At 39.8% G+C, this 17,352-nt stretch overlaps 1 protein-coding gene across 2 annotated transcripts in view; it reads left to right on the top strand.

The window, feature by feature from the left end:
- The window catches only part of grik4 (glutamate receptor, ionotropic, kainate 4), a gene marked incomplete at both ends in the record, with an annotated part of 175,185 nt that overhangs the window by 114,189 nt on the left and 43,644 nt on the right, over positions 1–17,352 (top strand). For both annotated transcript variants that reach the window (XM_079245816.1, XM_079245815.1), the window contains 2 exons: positions 1,470–1,622; positions 3,174–3,278. In XM_079245816.1, coding sequence (XP_079101942.1) covers positions 1,470–1,622; positions 3,174–3,278 — 258 coding nt within the window. The remainder of the gene's footprint in view (positions 1–1,469; positions 1,623–3,173; positions 3,279–17,352) is intronic.

Genomic DNA, 17,352 nt, shown 5'->3' with positions numbered 1-17,352 from the left:
AAATCAATAATGCTTTATTAAACTAAGGCATGTTATCAGTTCATTCTTACTAAATATTCTAAGATTAGTACTATAAGAAGTAATTTCTGAGAGTTTGCAGCTTTGTCAATATAAAACTGAAGCTGCATGTAAAACAGGAGCAGCCTTATCAAATGAAGGTAGCTACAGGTCAAAAGTTTGAAAATTACATGTGTGAGGTGGCTGGAAATACTGTAAAACTCTTAATTAAATGTTCAATGATTTAGATAAGAACACCCAACATGGCAGCTTCACATTTTTAGCCTGGAGTTAGACCTTTCTAATGGGCTTAGCAAAGGATGTGTCAACCATACTGGTTCTCGCCATCAGTTGTGTTGAGTTTTGTTCTTGACATTTTATTCAATGCAAATTATTAATGCAACCAGATTTTTTTTTTTTTTAACTTTTATTTGTATCAATTGAGACAGTATATCATTTAAAGTCAATGATTTCAACTATTTCCCACATAAACTAACTTTTATCTTACAACTAGTAACATTATTTCCAACATATCAAGATTTTATGGAATTCTTTCATGATTATCTCAAAGTAGGAAACCAAAGCAGACAATGTGGGATGCAGTATGAGTAAATATTTAGTTCAAATTCACTTTAAGTCAGTGCCAGTTTTACAGTGTAGACATGAGCATATTGACGTGAGTGGAACATAATCAAAATACTGCTGTGATAGTTTGTCATTTACTTTAATGGTAGCTCAGTCATTTAACATCATGTTCATCCACAAAGTCATTAGAATATCAATATAAACCAAAGGTTTATTGACTTGTGAGTGTAATGTCTGTGGTAGCAACTTAGAAACACTCTATTTCTCTTAAATTGTACCTTGCACATATTTTAGCCATTTTAAAGCTGCAATCTGCAGATTAGTTGTTCAACCTGATGTAGTTCTTCACACATCACAATCCCTATCTGTGTCTCATATCCAACCAGCGTTTGGGTCATTGCATCTCTAATTCCTTTAAACAGATGTACAGCCGTGAAGCATAGGCTCTCCTGAGCATCTAATGAAGGGAAGCATGTGTACTATAAAATGTATATACCAGAATGTGCTGCTTGTGACATTAAAGCTGTTTGCAAAGGAAACATGTGAGGAAAAGCTGCCTCTCCAATGTTTTCTGGCCCTTGCTAGGAGAGACGGGCAGTAATTGGAATGGTCAGGATGTGCCAGTTTCATTGGAGATGAGCTCAGGAAGGACAGAGTCTGTCCAAGAGATACAGGGGGAGAGAGAGATAGTTTTCAACACTGTCAGCAGATCAGAGTCCTTCTAATGATCTAATGGAATAATCTCCCTGCCACTCCAGGGATAGGTTAACCCCTCACAGACCGCTAACAGCTGACGTGTTGCGCTTGCCATGGGTTTTAGCAGCTTCGTGTGTTACAGTGTGTGTTGGCATAATGTATTCACCTTCTTCATCTCCCCCTCTCTGCAGCTCTCATCAGCTCTGCTCTTTGATGCGGTATACGCGGTGGTGGCAGCTGTCCAAGAGCTGAACCGTAGCCAGAACGTTGGCGCTACTCAGCTCTCCTGCAAGTCCTCCAAGATTTGGGAGCATGGTACCAGCCTCATGAACTACCTGAGGATGGTAAGACTGCCTCTGTTGGACATGGTGACACCTGTACCAAAGAAAACAGATATTTTATGTAGTTGTATGTACTTATTTGCTTTTCTGAATGAAATCAGTCAACAGAAAATGTGTATCAGCTGTGTTTTTTTTTTGCTGTTTGTTTTTTTTTTATCACTGTTAAACAAACTTTGTTTGTCTTCTGTGCCTCTGTCATTGTGTACATTTACCATGCTTTTCTCCACAAAAGAGACACTAAGAAAACAATGATATAACAGGCTTCAGGAGCTGTAAACAAACAATTATGTTACTCTAAGTGCAGTTAAAGTTTTCAGACGGGTTTTTATCTACAAGGAGCTAGAAAGTAGACTCTCTCTGCAGACAAACTGGAATTTTTTACCTTTCACTGCCTCATTTCAGACACTTCAACTCACTGTTTGCTTTTTATAAAACATAACTTCTCACAAGCTAATGTGATTTAAAATCTAACATGTTTTGCACTAAATTAATAAATAAATGTGATAAAATCTTTGGGCAGTTGTTGCTCTGCCTGTAGCTTCCTTTAAGATATACAGCTTTTAGAGGAACTGACCACGCATATAATACTATCTGCAGGAAAGATGGAAGTTTAATGACAAAAAACATCAAAACAGGACAAAACCTTTTTATATGAGTGACATCCGTGCTGATCATGTGGTGAAAAATGTGACAGAAACATAAAATAATGTGAAATGACAAAGCGAACTTAAATTTTAAGCTATAATTGTTTGTAATTCCAACTATATCGGCTGAACAGTACTGTCCAGGTTTTTATCATGAAATACAGACAAAAATTCTTTAAAAAAAATCTAATTTAATGGTCATCAGATTAAAAAAGATGTAGGTTGCATACTTTTCTGCTGCTGTTTTTGTATCAATTCATGAATCAGATTTAAAGTAAACATTTGTAATGCTGCTTTACAGAAAATGTAAATTGGCTTGGTTTTCTCCCCTGGCTCAGAGTTTGGAGAGTCAGGGGGTTGTTTACAGGCCACAGTGTAGAGCCTGTTGTATGAGGCTGTAAAACAATCAGCCGGTTGCTGATTGGAAACAAAATTTTGAAGGGAAAGATTAACAAGAATAATTTTGGAAAAGTGTGAAAATGAAAACAGAGCTTAGACACTTCACAGCAGGTGATCTCTGTGTTGTCATCTTATTCAATGATACCCTACCTGTCAACTCAGTCTGGTTATCTTGTCTATAGTTTTACTGAATTACAATGAAGGAGGATATAAATGTATAGATGGGCTGTCAGTGATTAAAAGTTTTTTTTCTGTTTGGTAGAAATGGTTCTAAATGATCCAAATAATTCATTCTAGCGAGTTTGACATCAGTCTGTGTGTCTTTCTTTCTCCAAGAATGAATAATGACTAATTGATTCTTCTTTTGTTGTAAATTGAAGCTATTTCACCCCTGTCTTCATGTGAATGATACTAAATATTACATAGTATTTAAGAGGCTGATAAAAGTAGCCTCAGTTCAGTGAGTAAACGTTGCGGTTTTTTAACACGGTGCTGTCTCTGTGTTGGATAGGTAGAGTTGGAAGGTCTAACAGGACACATTGAATTTAACAGTAAAGGACAGCGATCCAACTACGCCCTGAGGATAATGCAGAACAGCAAGGATGGCCTAAGGCAGGTAATGTAACTCTCAGTCTTAAAATTTTGATGCTGAGGTTGTCTTCAAATTGCATAAGGAAACACCACGAAGCTTCCCAGTAGCATCAAGTTAATGTGACTGGCTATGAGAATGTACTCTTTCTCTCTGAAGATAAGTAGAGGCTATAGTGCGACGGTTACTAACCACATGTAGTCCTGTCACCGTTTTGATCCCAGTGGTGCACTACTTCTGGCAAATGTTGCAGTTCTTCTTTACAGCAGCGGGTTAGAGTTACTGGAGATAGATCATGCTGCAGGGAGCCGTGAGAACTCTTCCTCGCTGACATTTCTTGCTGCAAACAATATCCATTACCCTGCTAGTGGAAGAGTGGAGGAGCATACCAAATTAAAAAAATTCGGTATGCCTCTTTGAAGGTGAAAGAAGCATATTTTTAGAGAAAATATATTTAGCCTAAAAAGAAAAAAAAAATTGGAGTTAGCTTTGGAGTTAGCGTTGCATTTGCTGCTGTTATCAGAAGTTTAACAGATTTGTCTAAAACTTTAAAACTGTGATTCCTCGTTGAACAAAACTTCCATTTGCAATTCTTTACTTGCTTGTTTTACAGAATTACTCTGCTGAGATTTTGTGGGAGGTGATGATTATTATGAGTAAGCCCAGTTCTGCCTGAGTAGATGCTGGTTTACAGGTTTCAGCGTGCCTGTCTAGTTAGCGATAATAGTCTGCATGCATCGTCACACAATCCCAGAGAGTAGTTCCACTTTTATATCTTTATATTAGGAGACCTAGCCTCAACTGCATTACAGCATTGTTTTTTTTTTTGTTTGTTTGTTTTTTTGTTTTGTTTTTTTAGATAGAAGAGCCAAAGGAAGAAGAAGAGGGCTCTGAGCTTTATCTATTATTCAGGGTTTGGTAATTATTCTATTGGAAGGGTTTCTTATTTGTCATCTCAAGGTTTAACAATTTTACAACTGTTACATCCCAGATCACTAAACTCTGATATGCAGAAACCATGTTTGAAGGATTTTTTAGTAGACACAAAACCTGCTAACCATTCTGGCACCCCAGTGTGTTTTCTCATTACAGTGACATTTAAGTATGAGATGAACTCATAGTATGTTTTTTTGTTTTTGTTTTTTGAGAAACTTCTGATAAAAAATTAAAAAAAACAGAGACCAAAAGGTTTTTTGAAGCAGTTAGAGACAACAGCAACATCCCACTGCTGCAAAGCTAACACCAACCAGGGAAAATCTGTTTAGCCAAGGTACTTTTCCATCCATCAACTGCATCTCCAAATGCCCTGGTGGAGCGGAGCCGTCACAAGCACTGAAAATCTCTGCTGTATGTGAGTAATGAATGGAGGGAGAAAAGGATTTTAAAGTAAACATCAGCACAAAAGCAGCATAAGCTTTGAATAGATGGAGGATTGCGAGGTGCATTAAGATGAAGAATCAGTCTCTGGTCATGTTTACTTTTATGGTAATAGTTGGGTTTTAGAATATGCATAAAGACTGAGTCTTTCCAATGACTCACAAAGCCAGCAAAGTTTACATGTCGTACACTGATGTGTTGTGACAGATATCACAATTTGTTGGGGGGGTAAATAAGATGACAGTAGCTGGCACAGTGACCTTAAAAGTGTTTAAAATATTGAAAGAAAAATGTACATAGATTATGTTTTTCTTTCTATTCTAGTTTCCAAGCTCAGAGTGCAGCAATGCTTGTAATTGTTTGTGACATTTCACATTTTACCATAAACACTCAGTGACAGCTGTAACTTCTTCTCTTTTTTTGTTGTTGTTGTTGTTTTTTGTTGTTTTGCTGAAAGATAATTGTTCATTAAACGTTGTTGTGGCCTGGAGTTGTTGACAAGAAATACTGGAAATTAATTATTATGTCTACAGTAGTAATCCGTGATCCACTATATTTATCATGACCTATTTCATGAGTTGTCATACTACAATAGCATCCTATAAAGTGCTCCAATGTATGCCCAACTACTGTAAATGTGTAAATGCCAGACAGCTTGTCTTACTTTACTAAATGATCCTTAAGTTCCTGCAGCTTTGATGATGATTTTAGTTTTATTTCAGACAGGTCAAAATAATTGTACAAATCATATACATGCATACATATATACATACACACATCTATACATACTTAGATGCATACATGGGTGTCCCTATGTGCCCACGCACATTTACATACATATACTCATGACTACATACATCTTTGTTCCAACATGTGTATCTTCATACATCTAACGATAATCATGTACTCAGCTGACAGTCTGAATGGGGGTATGAAGCAGCATCAGAGCAACAAAGAACATCAAAGTGCTGGTGGGCTTAGATGAGTTATATGCACATATTTTTATATGGAGATATTTCCTTATAGACACGTGGTGAGGGAGTTTATTTGAATAAAAACTATATCTGAGCTTTTACATCATTTTGTTTCCTTTGTTTTCATCTCATTGAAGTCAGAACTCATCATTTTTATTTCATTCATTTCATTTTCTATTCACATTCTTCATTTTTACAATAAGAAGATGTTGGGTGTCTCTACCTGTCACTGCATGTGTTTCCCATCATCAACAGATAGCATAGATGATCCTGAATGTAATATTTTTTACATGAAATTAACAGATGCTTGTTAGATACACTTCTTAAAAAATAGTGTTTTATTAATGCCAGGAGTTCATATTTCACCTTTCATTTTAAGGGCTGACATTTGATGTAAAATGATATGTTTTCTGTCCTTCTTCATTGTGCTGTTCCAAAGTGTGCACTATATTTCCCCTGGAAATATCCGTCCCTCAACCTGACAGTTATTATATGCATTTCCCTGCTGTGCTAATGTTCTGTCTGTGCAGCATTATATACCGTATAGTGGTTATTATTTCATCCATAATCCAACAAACTGTCACCATCACACTAAAGCAGATAGCATTTCTTATCTGCAGTATTTTAAGCAGCTTTTATTGTGTTATGCTACAGAACGTGAGGTAGAACGGAGAGGTTTCACGGTGGTTTTAAGCGTTGAGCCTGTCATTTGGATGATCACATGAAATAGATATCAGATTTATGCCTCAGCATAACCAGTATCCCTCCTAAGCTGCACATGAAACAAGTGGTCCATCTTTGTTAACCTTGTCCGTCTCTCCTCACGTCCCCTCTTGACACTGGCACTGGGCTAGTCAAACAGAAGGATAATGCTATCTGGCCTAATGTGATGATTTCGACCAGAAGAATTGTACTGCAGCACTGCCAGCTACATTAATGGAAAGAGGCAAGGTGTGAGATGGGGAGAGAAGAGGGGTGTTGTTTGCTTTGTTAACAAACACTTCCCACATGCTGTTGAGTTTGGGCTGTCTCAGTCAGGCAGACAGTGGAGGGGCATAGCCTTGGCAGGATAGAAATGTGGCACACTGCCTACACACATATATACACCTGCACTATTTATAAAGCATCATATGACATATCAGTTCTTTTTTGTTAGGTATAAGTCTTGCCTCATACTACCACACCATATCCTTCCTTTGAATCACTATGGAAAGAAATTTTATTCAAAAATGCAACCTGATGGAGTAATCTAGCATATTGTTTAAGCTACTGACCACCACACTGGTGCCCTTTCCTTTTCACGTTGCACCTTTCAGCCGGCCCAATGAAAGATCACCTCACAATGCTGTGCTGCCAATTGCCATCTATCTATCTATCTAGCTAGCTAGCTAGCTAGCTAGCTAAATAAGTCAGTAAATATGACATAGTTGTCGTTAGATGGGCTTTGCCTTTGCATCTTTGAAGTAACATCAGTTCTTGGTGGAATATTAATCAGTGCTTGTATTGTAGCAACGAGGATTCAGGGAAAGCCATTAGAGTTTAATTTTTGCACTAAATCTGCATTTAATGAGTCTCTACTCATTTCCTTTCCTATAAAAGAACAAAAGAACAAAACACGTCACTTAACCTCTACATCAGCATGAAATGGAAATTTTGACATGTTTTTCAGCACTCATAGCTTTGCTTAACCCTGAAGAGCCAGTTCATGTAGCAGCTGTTCATGTTTCTTAACAGCGTCTTTGTCCAACTTGAAACCATTGGCTTAGATTAGCACAGTTTGGTGTCATGCCCAATAACTGAAGTACTGCTGGAAAATAACACTTCTTCAACGACAGAGTTAGTTTTATACAAGTGTTCTACAAGCTGCATTTATAAATGAACAGGAATAAGTGACAACAAAATATAATTTCGTTGTTAATTTAATAATTTTTTTTTTGTCTCTGGCAGGAGTCATATTTCCAAACTATGTCAGGCCTTTACTGTTGCCAGGCAACAAATAACATTTTTACACTCACTAGTTTCTTTGTGCAGGTCGATGAATTCCTGCACACCAGCTGTTTTAGACATTGTTAATTTCTCTGCAAGTTTCTATTTATTAAAAGAGTGTTAAGAGTCATTTTGGTGTCGTTAAACTCAAACAAACATCAACAAGCAACTTTTTACTCATTTTTCCAACCCGCATGGCACAAGCTACTGCTTCCTCCGTATTTTTTATGTTTTGGACTTTATTGATCATACATCCTTGTTTAGTTTTATGAAGCATTAGTTTTACATTTATGTATTGTATGCCATATTTAGCCAGCAGCTGTCATGGTGTCCCTCTCCTCACATGAGGCAGTAAAGCATCACAGAGCTTCTGTAAGGCAGCAGCTCTCGGGCTGTAAGACGTAGGTTGCATGTTCTTGCCTCTTTGTACATCATGAGCAACATCTGTGACAGCTGGTTTACCCACAGAGGAGAGACGTTATACCAGAGGCTGGCTGTCGCATCTGTTAGCCTCCTGGCCTGGTGAAAGAGGGATTTTGCAGCAGATGGAAATTTGCTCTGGTATTTTTGGAGGGCTGCTTCAAGGCAGAGAGGAATTCCTAACTCTACAAAAATAATACATCTCAACATTTTGACAATTTTTTGTAATATAATATATTCACACAAAACATACTGGTGACAAGATATTTGTGGAAATACTATTTGTAGTGCAGGTTTTGTTGCGATCTATGGCAGATACACTAATGACTTTTTATGTAGCGATATTTATTATTGCACCTGGGAAGCAGAGCAATACGTAGAAAGTACAAGATTCAGTGTCATCATCCTACCAGTTAAAAATGATCAGCATTTATGAAATGCTTCTTGTCCCATCCAGTAACTAACTGCTGCATAAGAAAAATTTAAACCCAGAACTCTGGTAATTACCTAAAGCCCAAAAACAGCTGGTTAGCCCACTTTAGCTGCAGGATATGATGTGGCTGCGAGGCACACACATATTTATTTGTTGAGTTTTGGCAGGCAAAGTAAATTATCCAGCTGTGTAGACAGTACATTGTGCCAGCAATGATGCTGAGGTTGGCCTGGCTTTGTCCACATTCTGGTCAAGGCGCCACTGGCACCTGTACGCGACTCCAGTCCAGAGGGGAGGTGAATGATGGAGATGAGAAAGATTGATGGAAAAAAAAGGAGGCTCACAGGCTGAAAATAAATGAGACAGAAAGTGGCCACAAATGAGAAATAGCGGTGAAAGAAAAGACCAAGCTATAAAATTAAAAACAGTAAAATTTTGCAGAAGACATAACAGCTAGGGCTCTTTTTAATACCTGCTCTATGGTAGCTGTCACGAGACTTAGCAGTAAAAGCAAGCACAGAGACCTTGAGCCCTTTTTCTCGATGGAACGACTAATCTGACTGTAATCCTCTGTATCCTGTATGATGTCCTTTTACAAGTCTGTGTAATGAGCTTGATAAAAAAAAAAGCCTAATACAAAGAAAGTCTTGACTCCATTTTGAATCTGAACATGTTTCTGAGGCTGTACTTTCCAGATGGTGCGAACACCAGGGTTACACCATAAAACAGAATCATTCTGGATTCATCTACATGGATAATATGACTCAACCTGTGTGTGGGAACACAGACAGCTTCCCTCTCTTCATGAACATCAAAAGACCCAGCAGTTTTTCAGCGCTTACTCTTTTTGCTTGGATGGATTACAGAATTATTTTGGTGAGGGGGGGGGACATCACCAGTGTGGAAAGTGGCTGCTGTCATTTACTCTGTAGTGATTCCTGAACTTAACAGCTGTAGAATCGCTGAATAATCAAAATGGCATCAGCTTACAGTGTGAATTAACCAGAGTTTTATATTTAAATCAAAACTGTATGTGTGTATGTGTGTGTGTGTGTTGAGGTGGGGATTGCTAATAAGGGAGGTTAACAAGTATGTATGTGTGTGCATGCGCCAAGGCTTATATTTAACAACTGAAATTGTTTGGATCATCCCCTGCTGCTTGCTACTTGGCTGCACACACGGCCGTGCAAAACAAGTCCACCACCATTTATTCTGGTTTAGCAGAGGCGCAAGTGTTTTCCAAAGCAAACAAACTGCAACCTGCCAGCCAATTGCGCCACAGCACACACCACGCTGACAAAGCTGTCCAGCCTCTCAGCCGCCCCCTGGCCTCTGTGGACTGGCCCTCATTTTCCACATGGAGCTCATTGACAGCGGCATGCTGATTAATTGGAGGAAGCTGTAAAATGAGTAATTATTGCAGTTTGGATTAGGCAAGCTGTTGCCTGTTACAGTAAAAGACTGTTATGCGAGCGTGCGAGAGAGTGCTGTCAAAGCTGTGTAAGCACTTCCATGCGGCTGTAGCTCAGGAGGAAGAGCAGTTGTCCTTCAACTGGTAAGTTGAGGGATCGATTCCAGGCTTCCCCTGAAATGCCGAAGTGTCCTAGGGCAAGACACTGAACCCCAAACTGCCCCCCGATGTGCCTATCGGGGTATGAGTGTGTTGAGTGAGTGTGCGAATGGGTGAATGTGACAAGTAGTGTAAAGCGCTTTGAGTGGTCTGTATGACTAGAAAAGCGCTATAGAAGTACAAGTCCATTTACCATTTACTTCCATCGGTACATTTCTGAGTCACTTTTTGTTTTTACTGCTTGAACATGCAGATATCTGTGCATTGCAGGCAGATGGTGAGCAGAAAACTCTCCAAGTCAGTTCCTGTTTAGAGGAGAGTCAGTAATTAAGTAATTAAGTTTAATAATGGAGGCACTTCATTATTTGCACTATGGAGGCACTCCTTTGGCATGGAAACCACCTGAGAGCGAGGAGAGAAAACAACAGAAAAAGAGAGACATGCTTTTAGCCCATGGACTCAGTTGGACAGGCTGCAAACGGCTGCAAAGCACTTTATGAGGAGGTTATGGTCGGACACGCTGGCCAGAAGTGGATAAGGCCAAAGGCCGACTGCAGTGTGACACAAAGCAAATTGTTCTCATTACTGAGTCCACAGGTGCTTTGTGAAATTCAGTGCCCAAGGAAAGATTCAGCTCAAAAATTTTGACATGTTGATAATATTCTCCTTTTAAACGCATCCAAGGTTGATGGCTATCAGACGCTGAACTGAGTGAAAAAGCCTAAGCTGCTGCATCAAAGTTTTTAAAAATCAATCTGCAATGCATGGAACTGAACAACCAGCAGTTGTATCTGGAGCTGCACATTTTCCTTTGTTCAGTGCCATGACAGAAAAGCAGGCACGTGCCGTATATATATATATATATATATATATATATATATATATATATATATATATATAATATATATATATATATATATACATATACATATATATATATATATATATATATATATATATATATATATATATATATATATACATATTTTTTTTTTTTTTTTTTTTTTTTTAATGAAGTGATCATTTACAAAGTTCCCTACTTAATCTAACAAAACGTCAGATTCTCACAATAATTCTACATCACAACAACGAGTAGGATAAATAACATTATGGCTATATGCCTTTGTGAAAATATTTTTGTGCGCACCATCCCCGCTCTAAACTCATGGACATGCTCGTTCGCACAGCAGCGAGCACGCATGAGCTTGGACATACGTATGCACAGCCATTTGTGACTGGCAATATACCCATCCAGCAAACCAGCCTTTCCGCACCAAGTGCAGCAGCCAAAGCTTCGTATCATTGCTTGTAAAATAACAGCACTTAAAACTATTATTCCTGAAAAATTCTCAATTTCTTAGAACATTTCCTCTACACAGCCATCTAAAGGAAATCTAATTTAATCAACCTGGACACAGAATACACAGCAGAAGTGCTAAATTTTCCGACATACAAGTCAGAAGTTGCCACATCCCCCAAATTCCTGTAAATCATAACGGAGAATCTTACGAACTTAATGCTCAGCAAATTCAACTGAGCCGTATGGACCGTCCACGTTTACGCAACTGATGACAGCTCAGCCTGATTGTATCCCAAATGCAATAAGTAGAGAGACTGACGACTCGGATGCGGAGCTGTCTGCGGAGCTGTCTGCGGTGCTGAAACGTCAGTATCTCAAGGGTCCACACCCCAGATAGACATTTAATGTAAAAATACCTGAGAGCAACACCACAAAAAAAAAAAAGAATACTCTACTGCACCCATGTGCAGCTCCTCGTGCCGTAATTATGCAATTTACACGGTTATTAAGGTTTAAGAATTTAAAAAAAAAAAAAAAAAATCATGTCAGTATTTTAGATCCATAAAACAAAACAACAACGTGATGTTGGACCATAATCACCACATGGCTTACACGTGAACACTGCCATAACAACAGAGAGGGAGGGAGATAAAGAGTTTAACCTTACTTTTATTTGAAGATGAAGTCCATGCGCCTGTCCTTGACAAAGTTGCTGATCACAGCGTTGTAAAACTCTTCTACGTTTGCCTTCAGTTTGATGAGCCTTTCCTTTTCAATCGATATCAGAGCGAGAGCTGAAAGTCTTCCTTGCTCTGTCCTGTTGCGGCTGTAGGTTTTGATCCGTTTTAAGGTTGAAAAAGACCTCTCCGCTGATGCTGTGGTGGCTGGAATGGTCAACGCCAACTTCAAGAGTTTTGCAGCCTCTGGAACAGTGTGTTCTAGGTCGTGTTCAACCACGAAAGCAAGCAGTTCATGAGGTGACTTGTTTCTGGTCATCTGTGAGCTGTACAGGCCAATAAGGTCGGCCTTTAGCCTCACAAAATCGAAATGCTTCCCATATTTAGCAAGGCTGTGCAGTTTTGCATCATCAAATTTGGCTGACAATTCATCAAAATGTCGATGATTGATTAAAGTCAGAAAATCCAGCCCTCCCAAGTTTTTGAATATGGCCTCCATGTGCAAGTTGATGTTATCCTCATCTGCGGGCAGCCGCTAGCTGCGGGTGTCGCTGGGCACCAAGTTCAGCACTTTGCACCGCTGCTGAAACTGCGTATAAAATGAGTCAAAAGTCTCACGCTGGTTGCTCAAGGCTTTCATCGTGTCTCTGACCCGTAGAGAGCAGAATCCTATGTCCATCACCTTGGCCTGAAGAACAATGCGTCTGTCTCTGTGAAAACCGCGCCGTACACCATGAGGAGGAAGCAGGTCGACGCTTTGGAGAGCCAGATGCTGAAACCACAGGCCATAGTCAGAGCTGGTCCATCCCAGTCATCAGGGTTTTCCTGAATGAGCCTGAACACCTCCAGAAGTTCTGCATAGTGGAACAAGACGGTCTGAACAAGCCTGGAGGTCCATGGGGTCGCTGCTGCGCATGGAATGCGTCTTCTGACCACTTCATCCAGCAGATTGCTGCGTTTTGTGGATTTGCTGAAATAAGCAGCAAGGCCTTCCAGAGTCTTGAAAAAGACTTTACATTCTGGGATCACCTGTGCAGACTGCGAGAGGACGAGGTTCAGTTTGTGTCCGTAACAGTGAGTAAACAATGCCTCGGGTACTTTTTCTCTGATTTTTGCCTGCACTCCGTTTAGCTGCGATGCCAGAACTGATGCGCCATCATATGTTTGCGCGACCAGCTTGTGTGCACAGTCCAGCTTGTCCAGGACACCCATGATATAGTTGGTTTCATCTCTTGTCTTCACTGACATCATCAAAGCCCAGAAAAGCCTCCTTCACTTCACTGCCAGACACATATCTTAAAATAATGGGGAGTTGGGCCTTATTCGTGTCGTCTACCTCCACAGGAACACCCACTTCTTCTGTTATGTTGTCCCTCAGAACATCTGCAATCGCCTCAATCAGGTCATTCTGAATCCTGTTGGAAGTGCCAGAAAACACCGTGGATGAAGCCAAGTGGGCGGAGAGACTAGCATCCTTGCTAGCTAGCAGGTGCAGCAGCTCGATGTAATTTCCCCAGTTCGAGGAGTTTCCAGTTTCATCGTTCCCACGGAAAGCCAGTTCTTGTTTTCCGATGAAACACACAACATCTTTGAAACTTTTGAGGATTTCTCTGTTCTTCCTCACTGTTTCATTATGCATACTAATGCCCAGCCGCCTTTGCTCATCCAAAGCCAGGTCAATTCTGCTGTGACCAAATGTTTTCAGAGCAATCTGGCTCTGAATGTGGACCACCGATTTTTCATGTTTGGCTATGGCACAGGGCAAGTTGTTTAAATCACAATACCCAGCATTAGTCCAGACATTGTCAGAGGTGCCGCCAAAAAGCAAAAATGGAAAACAGAACAGCCGGTTCAACTTAGGACATCCACACAGCCAATCCTTCCTTTTGTACCATTCACTCTGAAAAGTACGGACAATTTTCTGACCCTTCCTTTCCTGAAGATCAGGTAGCTCAGGTGTTGGTCTCCGATCATTCAAAAGTTTACGTTTTTCCTCAAAAGAAAGATGTGAAAACTGTTTCAGCCTCTCAAGAGAAGTCATTTTGCCGGTGAGCCCGCCAGCAAACTTCAGACCAGAGGATCAATTCACAAATTCTCTCTTAACGTACATAGATCATTTCCATAGTACAGTAACGTAAAAAGGCAGATCACTACGCTGCCTAACATAGACATCATATATACGATGTCATACATATATATGATGTCTATGGCTGCCTAACGTAAAAAGGCAGCGTAGTGATCTGCCTTTTTACGTACATAATCTTTATATTAGAAACTAACTGCGCATGCGCGAACACACACCGCTGCGATAATATGGGAGGTCATGGCAGAGAAGCGCTGTGCCTTCAATAGAAGGCGTGGCCTGATCAGCGCGCAATGATGAGTCACTTATGAAGCTTCATTTCATGGCCAGGAGGGGGCGCTGTTGAGGTTTTTATTTTTATTGAACTATGAGGAGCACTAAATGCCAGCACTTTCAAGCATTACAGGCATTAAGAAAGTATAATTAGAAAACGTACATTAAAGATCAATAATTATAAATAAAAGCTTTTTTTTTTTCTAATAAAATAAATCAAATCACTACAGTTAAATTATTTAATTTGATCCCTTTTGTCTTGGGTAGGCACTGCCTACCCTGACTGCACACCAGAGAAGTGCTCAGATCCTCTATTTGGGGAAAAAAGCCAACATGCAATGTAAGAAAAAAGACACCCCCCCCCCCCCCCAGCAAGGTCCCAAAAAACTCTACTTCTGTCGAAGTTAGATATTAACTTACCAGCAAAACACGAAGTTGTAAATTCATTTCTTTCCTCTAATGGATGTATTTTTATTATTTCATGACATTCTTTGATTATTAATGCTGAGGCTTTAGTGTGTATGCTGCTGTGGGATTATCAGGTCTAAATGATTTTATAAAGTTTGGAACGTATGCAGACAGTAAAGCCGTGAATTAAGAATTTAAATAAAATTTTAAAAAAAGGAAAATGGGTTGTATTTCTCTTTTTGGCAATGTGGAAACATAAAGTAGGAGACATTAGAAATACTTCAACCATTTGTTCATGTTTCGTATTGTATTAATCAATCAATCTTTATTTATAAAATTGTTTAGCAAACAATTTTACCCATAAAATGCCCCCCATTCAAGAGCCAGTGAAACCAACGTATACACAACATACAACTCAGGCTTACAGATGATAATATGTAAAATCATGTCTCAGGAGGTGTGTGTTGTAGTTCGCTTTCCCTTTTCTCTGATTCTGATTTTATTTATTTGTGTATTTTCTTCTACTTGTTTCCAATTTATGTCCACACTTATATCCCCTTTGTAAATCTTTATGTAAGGATGATCACTTTACTACATCATCTCCATCTATGCATACATCCTCTTGTCTCTGAAATGATCATTCTGACATTTACAGGCAAGTCAGATGATAAACTTCAGCCTCCGGGTGCTCCTGTGCAAAGGTCTTCAGATGTAGAGTAAAGCTCTTTCCATCATCTACTACTTTATATCTGAGGGAATGCTGAGTGCTTCAAATGTCTTTAACACACGCAAAATTTCACTGTCTCTCTCTCACACACACGCACACACACACACACTCACACACTGCATGGCCACCACCTCAATTTGCATGAAATGATTTGAGCTGTGTTATTTACACAAGACTTCCTCCAGTTAAAGGGTGAATGTGCTCGTTCAATTGCTCTCCCTTTTTTGTTGGATTTATTTATTTCCTGTCAGCACTGCTCCCACTTTTATTATGGCAATCTGCTTTTTTTTCCTCACCCCCCCCTCCTCTTTTCTTTGCTCCCAAACCATCTCTGAGAACACTATTACTCTCGCTACCCCTGCTGCTGCAGATGCAGATGTACTCAATTCAATTTATATGCTGCAGTGAGAAGAGAGAGGGATGGGACAGGTACAGTAGGATAGGAGGGCTGGGAAAGGGAGAGCATAAGGAGATGAGAGGTATGGGGTGGCCCCTGCAGGCTGACAGATCCAAAACACCTTCCAGCTTTTTTCTTTCCTTAGGAGCCCAGTGCAGCTCAGCATGCCACAAATTGGCTTGGATCTCTTTCTCCATCTCAATCCTCAGCAAATATGAGAATATCTCAGCCGCGTCTAACAGATGCTTTAGATCTAAACCAGGGGTGTCCAAAGTCGGTCCTCGAGGGCCGCTGTCCTGCAGGTTTCACATATAATCCTGTTCCAACACATCTAGCTTCCACTAAATGGATTAAACAGCCAATGACGTGCACAACCGATTAAGCTCTACTACTAATTAATTTGAATCAGGTGTGTCTGAGCAGGGATACATAGAAAACCTGCAGGATTCTGGCCCTCGAGGACCGGAGCTGGACACCCCTGATCTAAACACAATACATGCTGCTTGCACCTTTTCCCCTAATACCCTGTTTCCACCCAGGGAGTGGCTCAGTAGGATGCCAGGATGGCAGGATGGTATTTTTTTTCATTTCCACAGGCATAAACTTGAAAAAATACCAGTCACTATGTAAAATCCAAGCCATCTCACTTTGGAATCCTTTCATTGGGATCCCAATCTTACCAATTTGACTCAGCAAAAAGAACAAAGCAAGAAGAATGCCATGTTGAAACATACCATGAGATTTTTCATGTTTTGACTACTAAACTCCTTGGTTTCTACTGTTCTTGTCCTTTCAAGGAAGGCAATGCACTGCTATGGTGTCATGCTAATATGTAGCTTATGCATCCATTGATATCTAGTAAGGTTACAGTTGGCTGTAGGAAGTCATCAGAGATAAGAGTTTACTGCACCAAACAGTCCTGTCCTCAGCTTGACCCCTTTATAAAAACTGGACTTAATGCTACAGCCTTTACGAACTAACAGCATCTGGCTGTGCAGCGTAAACATATTGTAGTCTCTGAGGTGTTTGTACATTGATGCTTGAATATTTGTGAACCTTATAAAAAACGATTTTGAAAAAATGATGAGGCCAAACTTTGAGCCAACATTACATATCTGGGACTAACAAAAAGAGGGAACCCTTGCTATCTGTATATGGTGTGGCACATAGAGCGTTAACAGGAGGAACTGTTGAACAGACCTGCACATCAGGTTGGAGGAATATTTATTGTACTGTTTGGTAAAGAACAGCTTTAGCGCTAAGATGTTGATGGGTTTCTTCACCAGCTCACTTCTGGTCCTTCTAAAACACTTTTCTGGAATTAAGGTCAGGACTTTGACTGTGGCTATTCCAAAACATCAACTTTTATTTCTATTTAAGTCATCTTTGATGGAAGGACTTGTGTGCTTAGGGTCTGTGAGCTGTATGACCCAGTTTCTGTTTAGATTAAGTCAACAGACAGATGGACCTACAAAT

The sequence above is a fragment of the Telmatherina bonti genome (assembly GCF_933228915.1).
Source record: "Telmatherina bonti genome assembly, chromosome: 9".
Taxonomy (NCBI): Eukaryota; Metazoa; Chordata; class Actinopteri; order Atheriniformes; family Telmatherinidae; genus Telmatherina; species Telmatherina bonti.
Note: the sequence above shows the minus strand (reverse complement) of the source record. Positions and strands in the feature narration are given on the sequence as shown.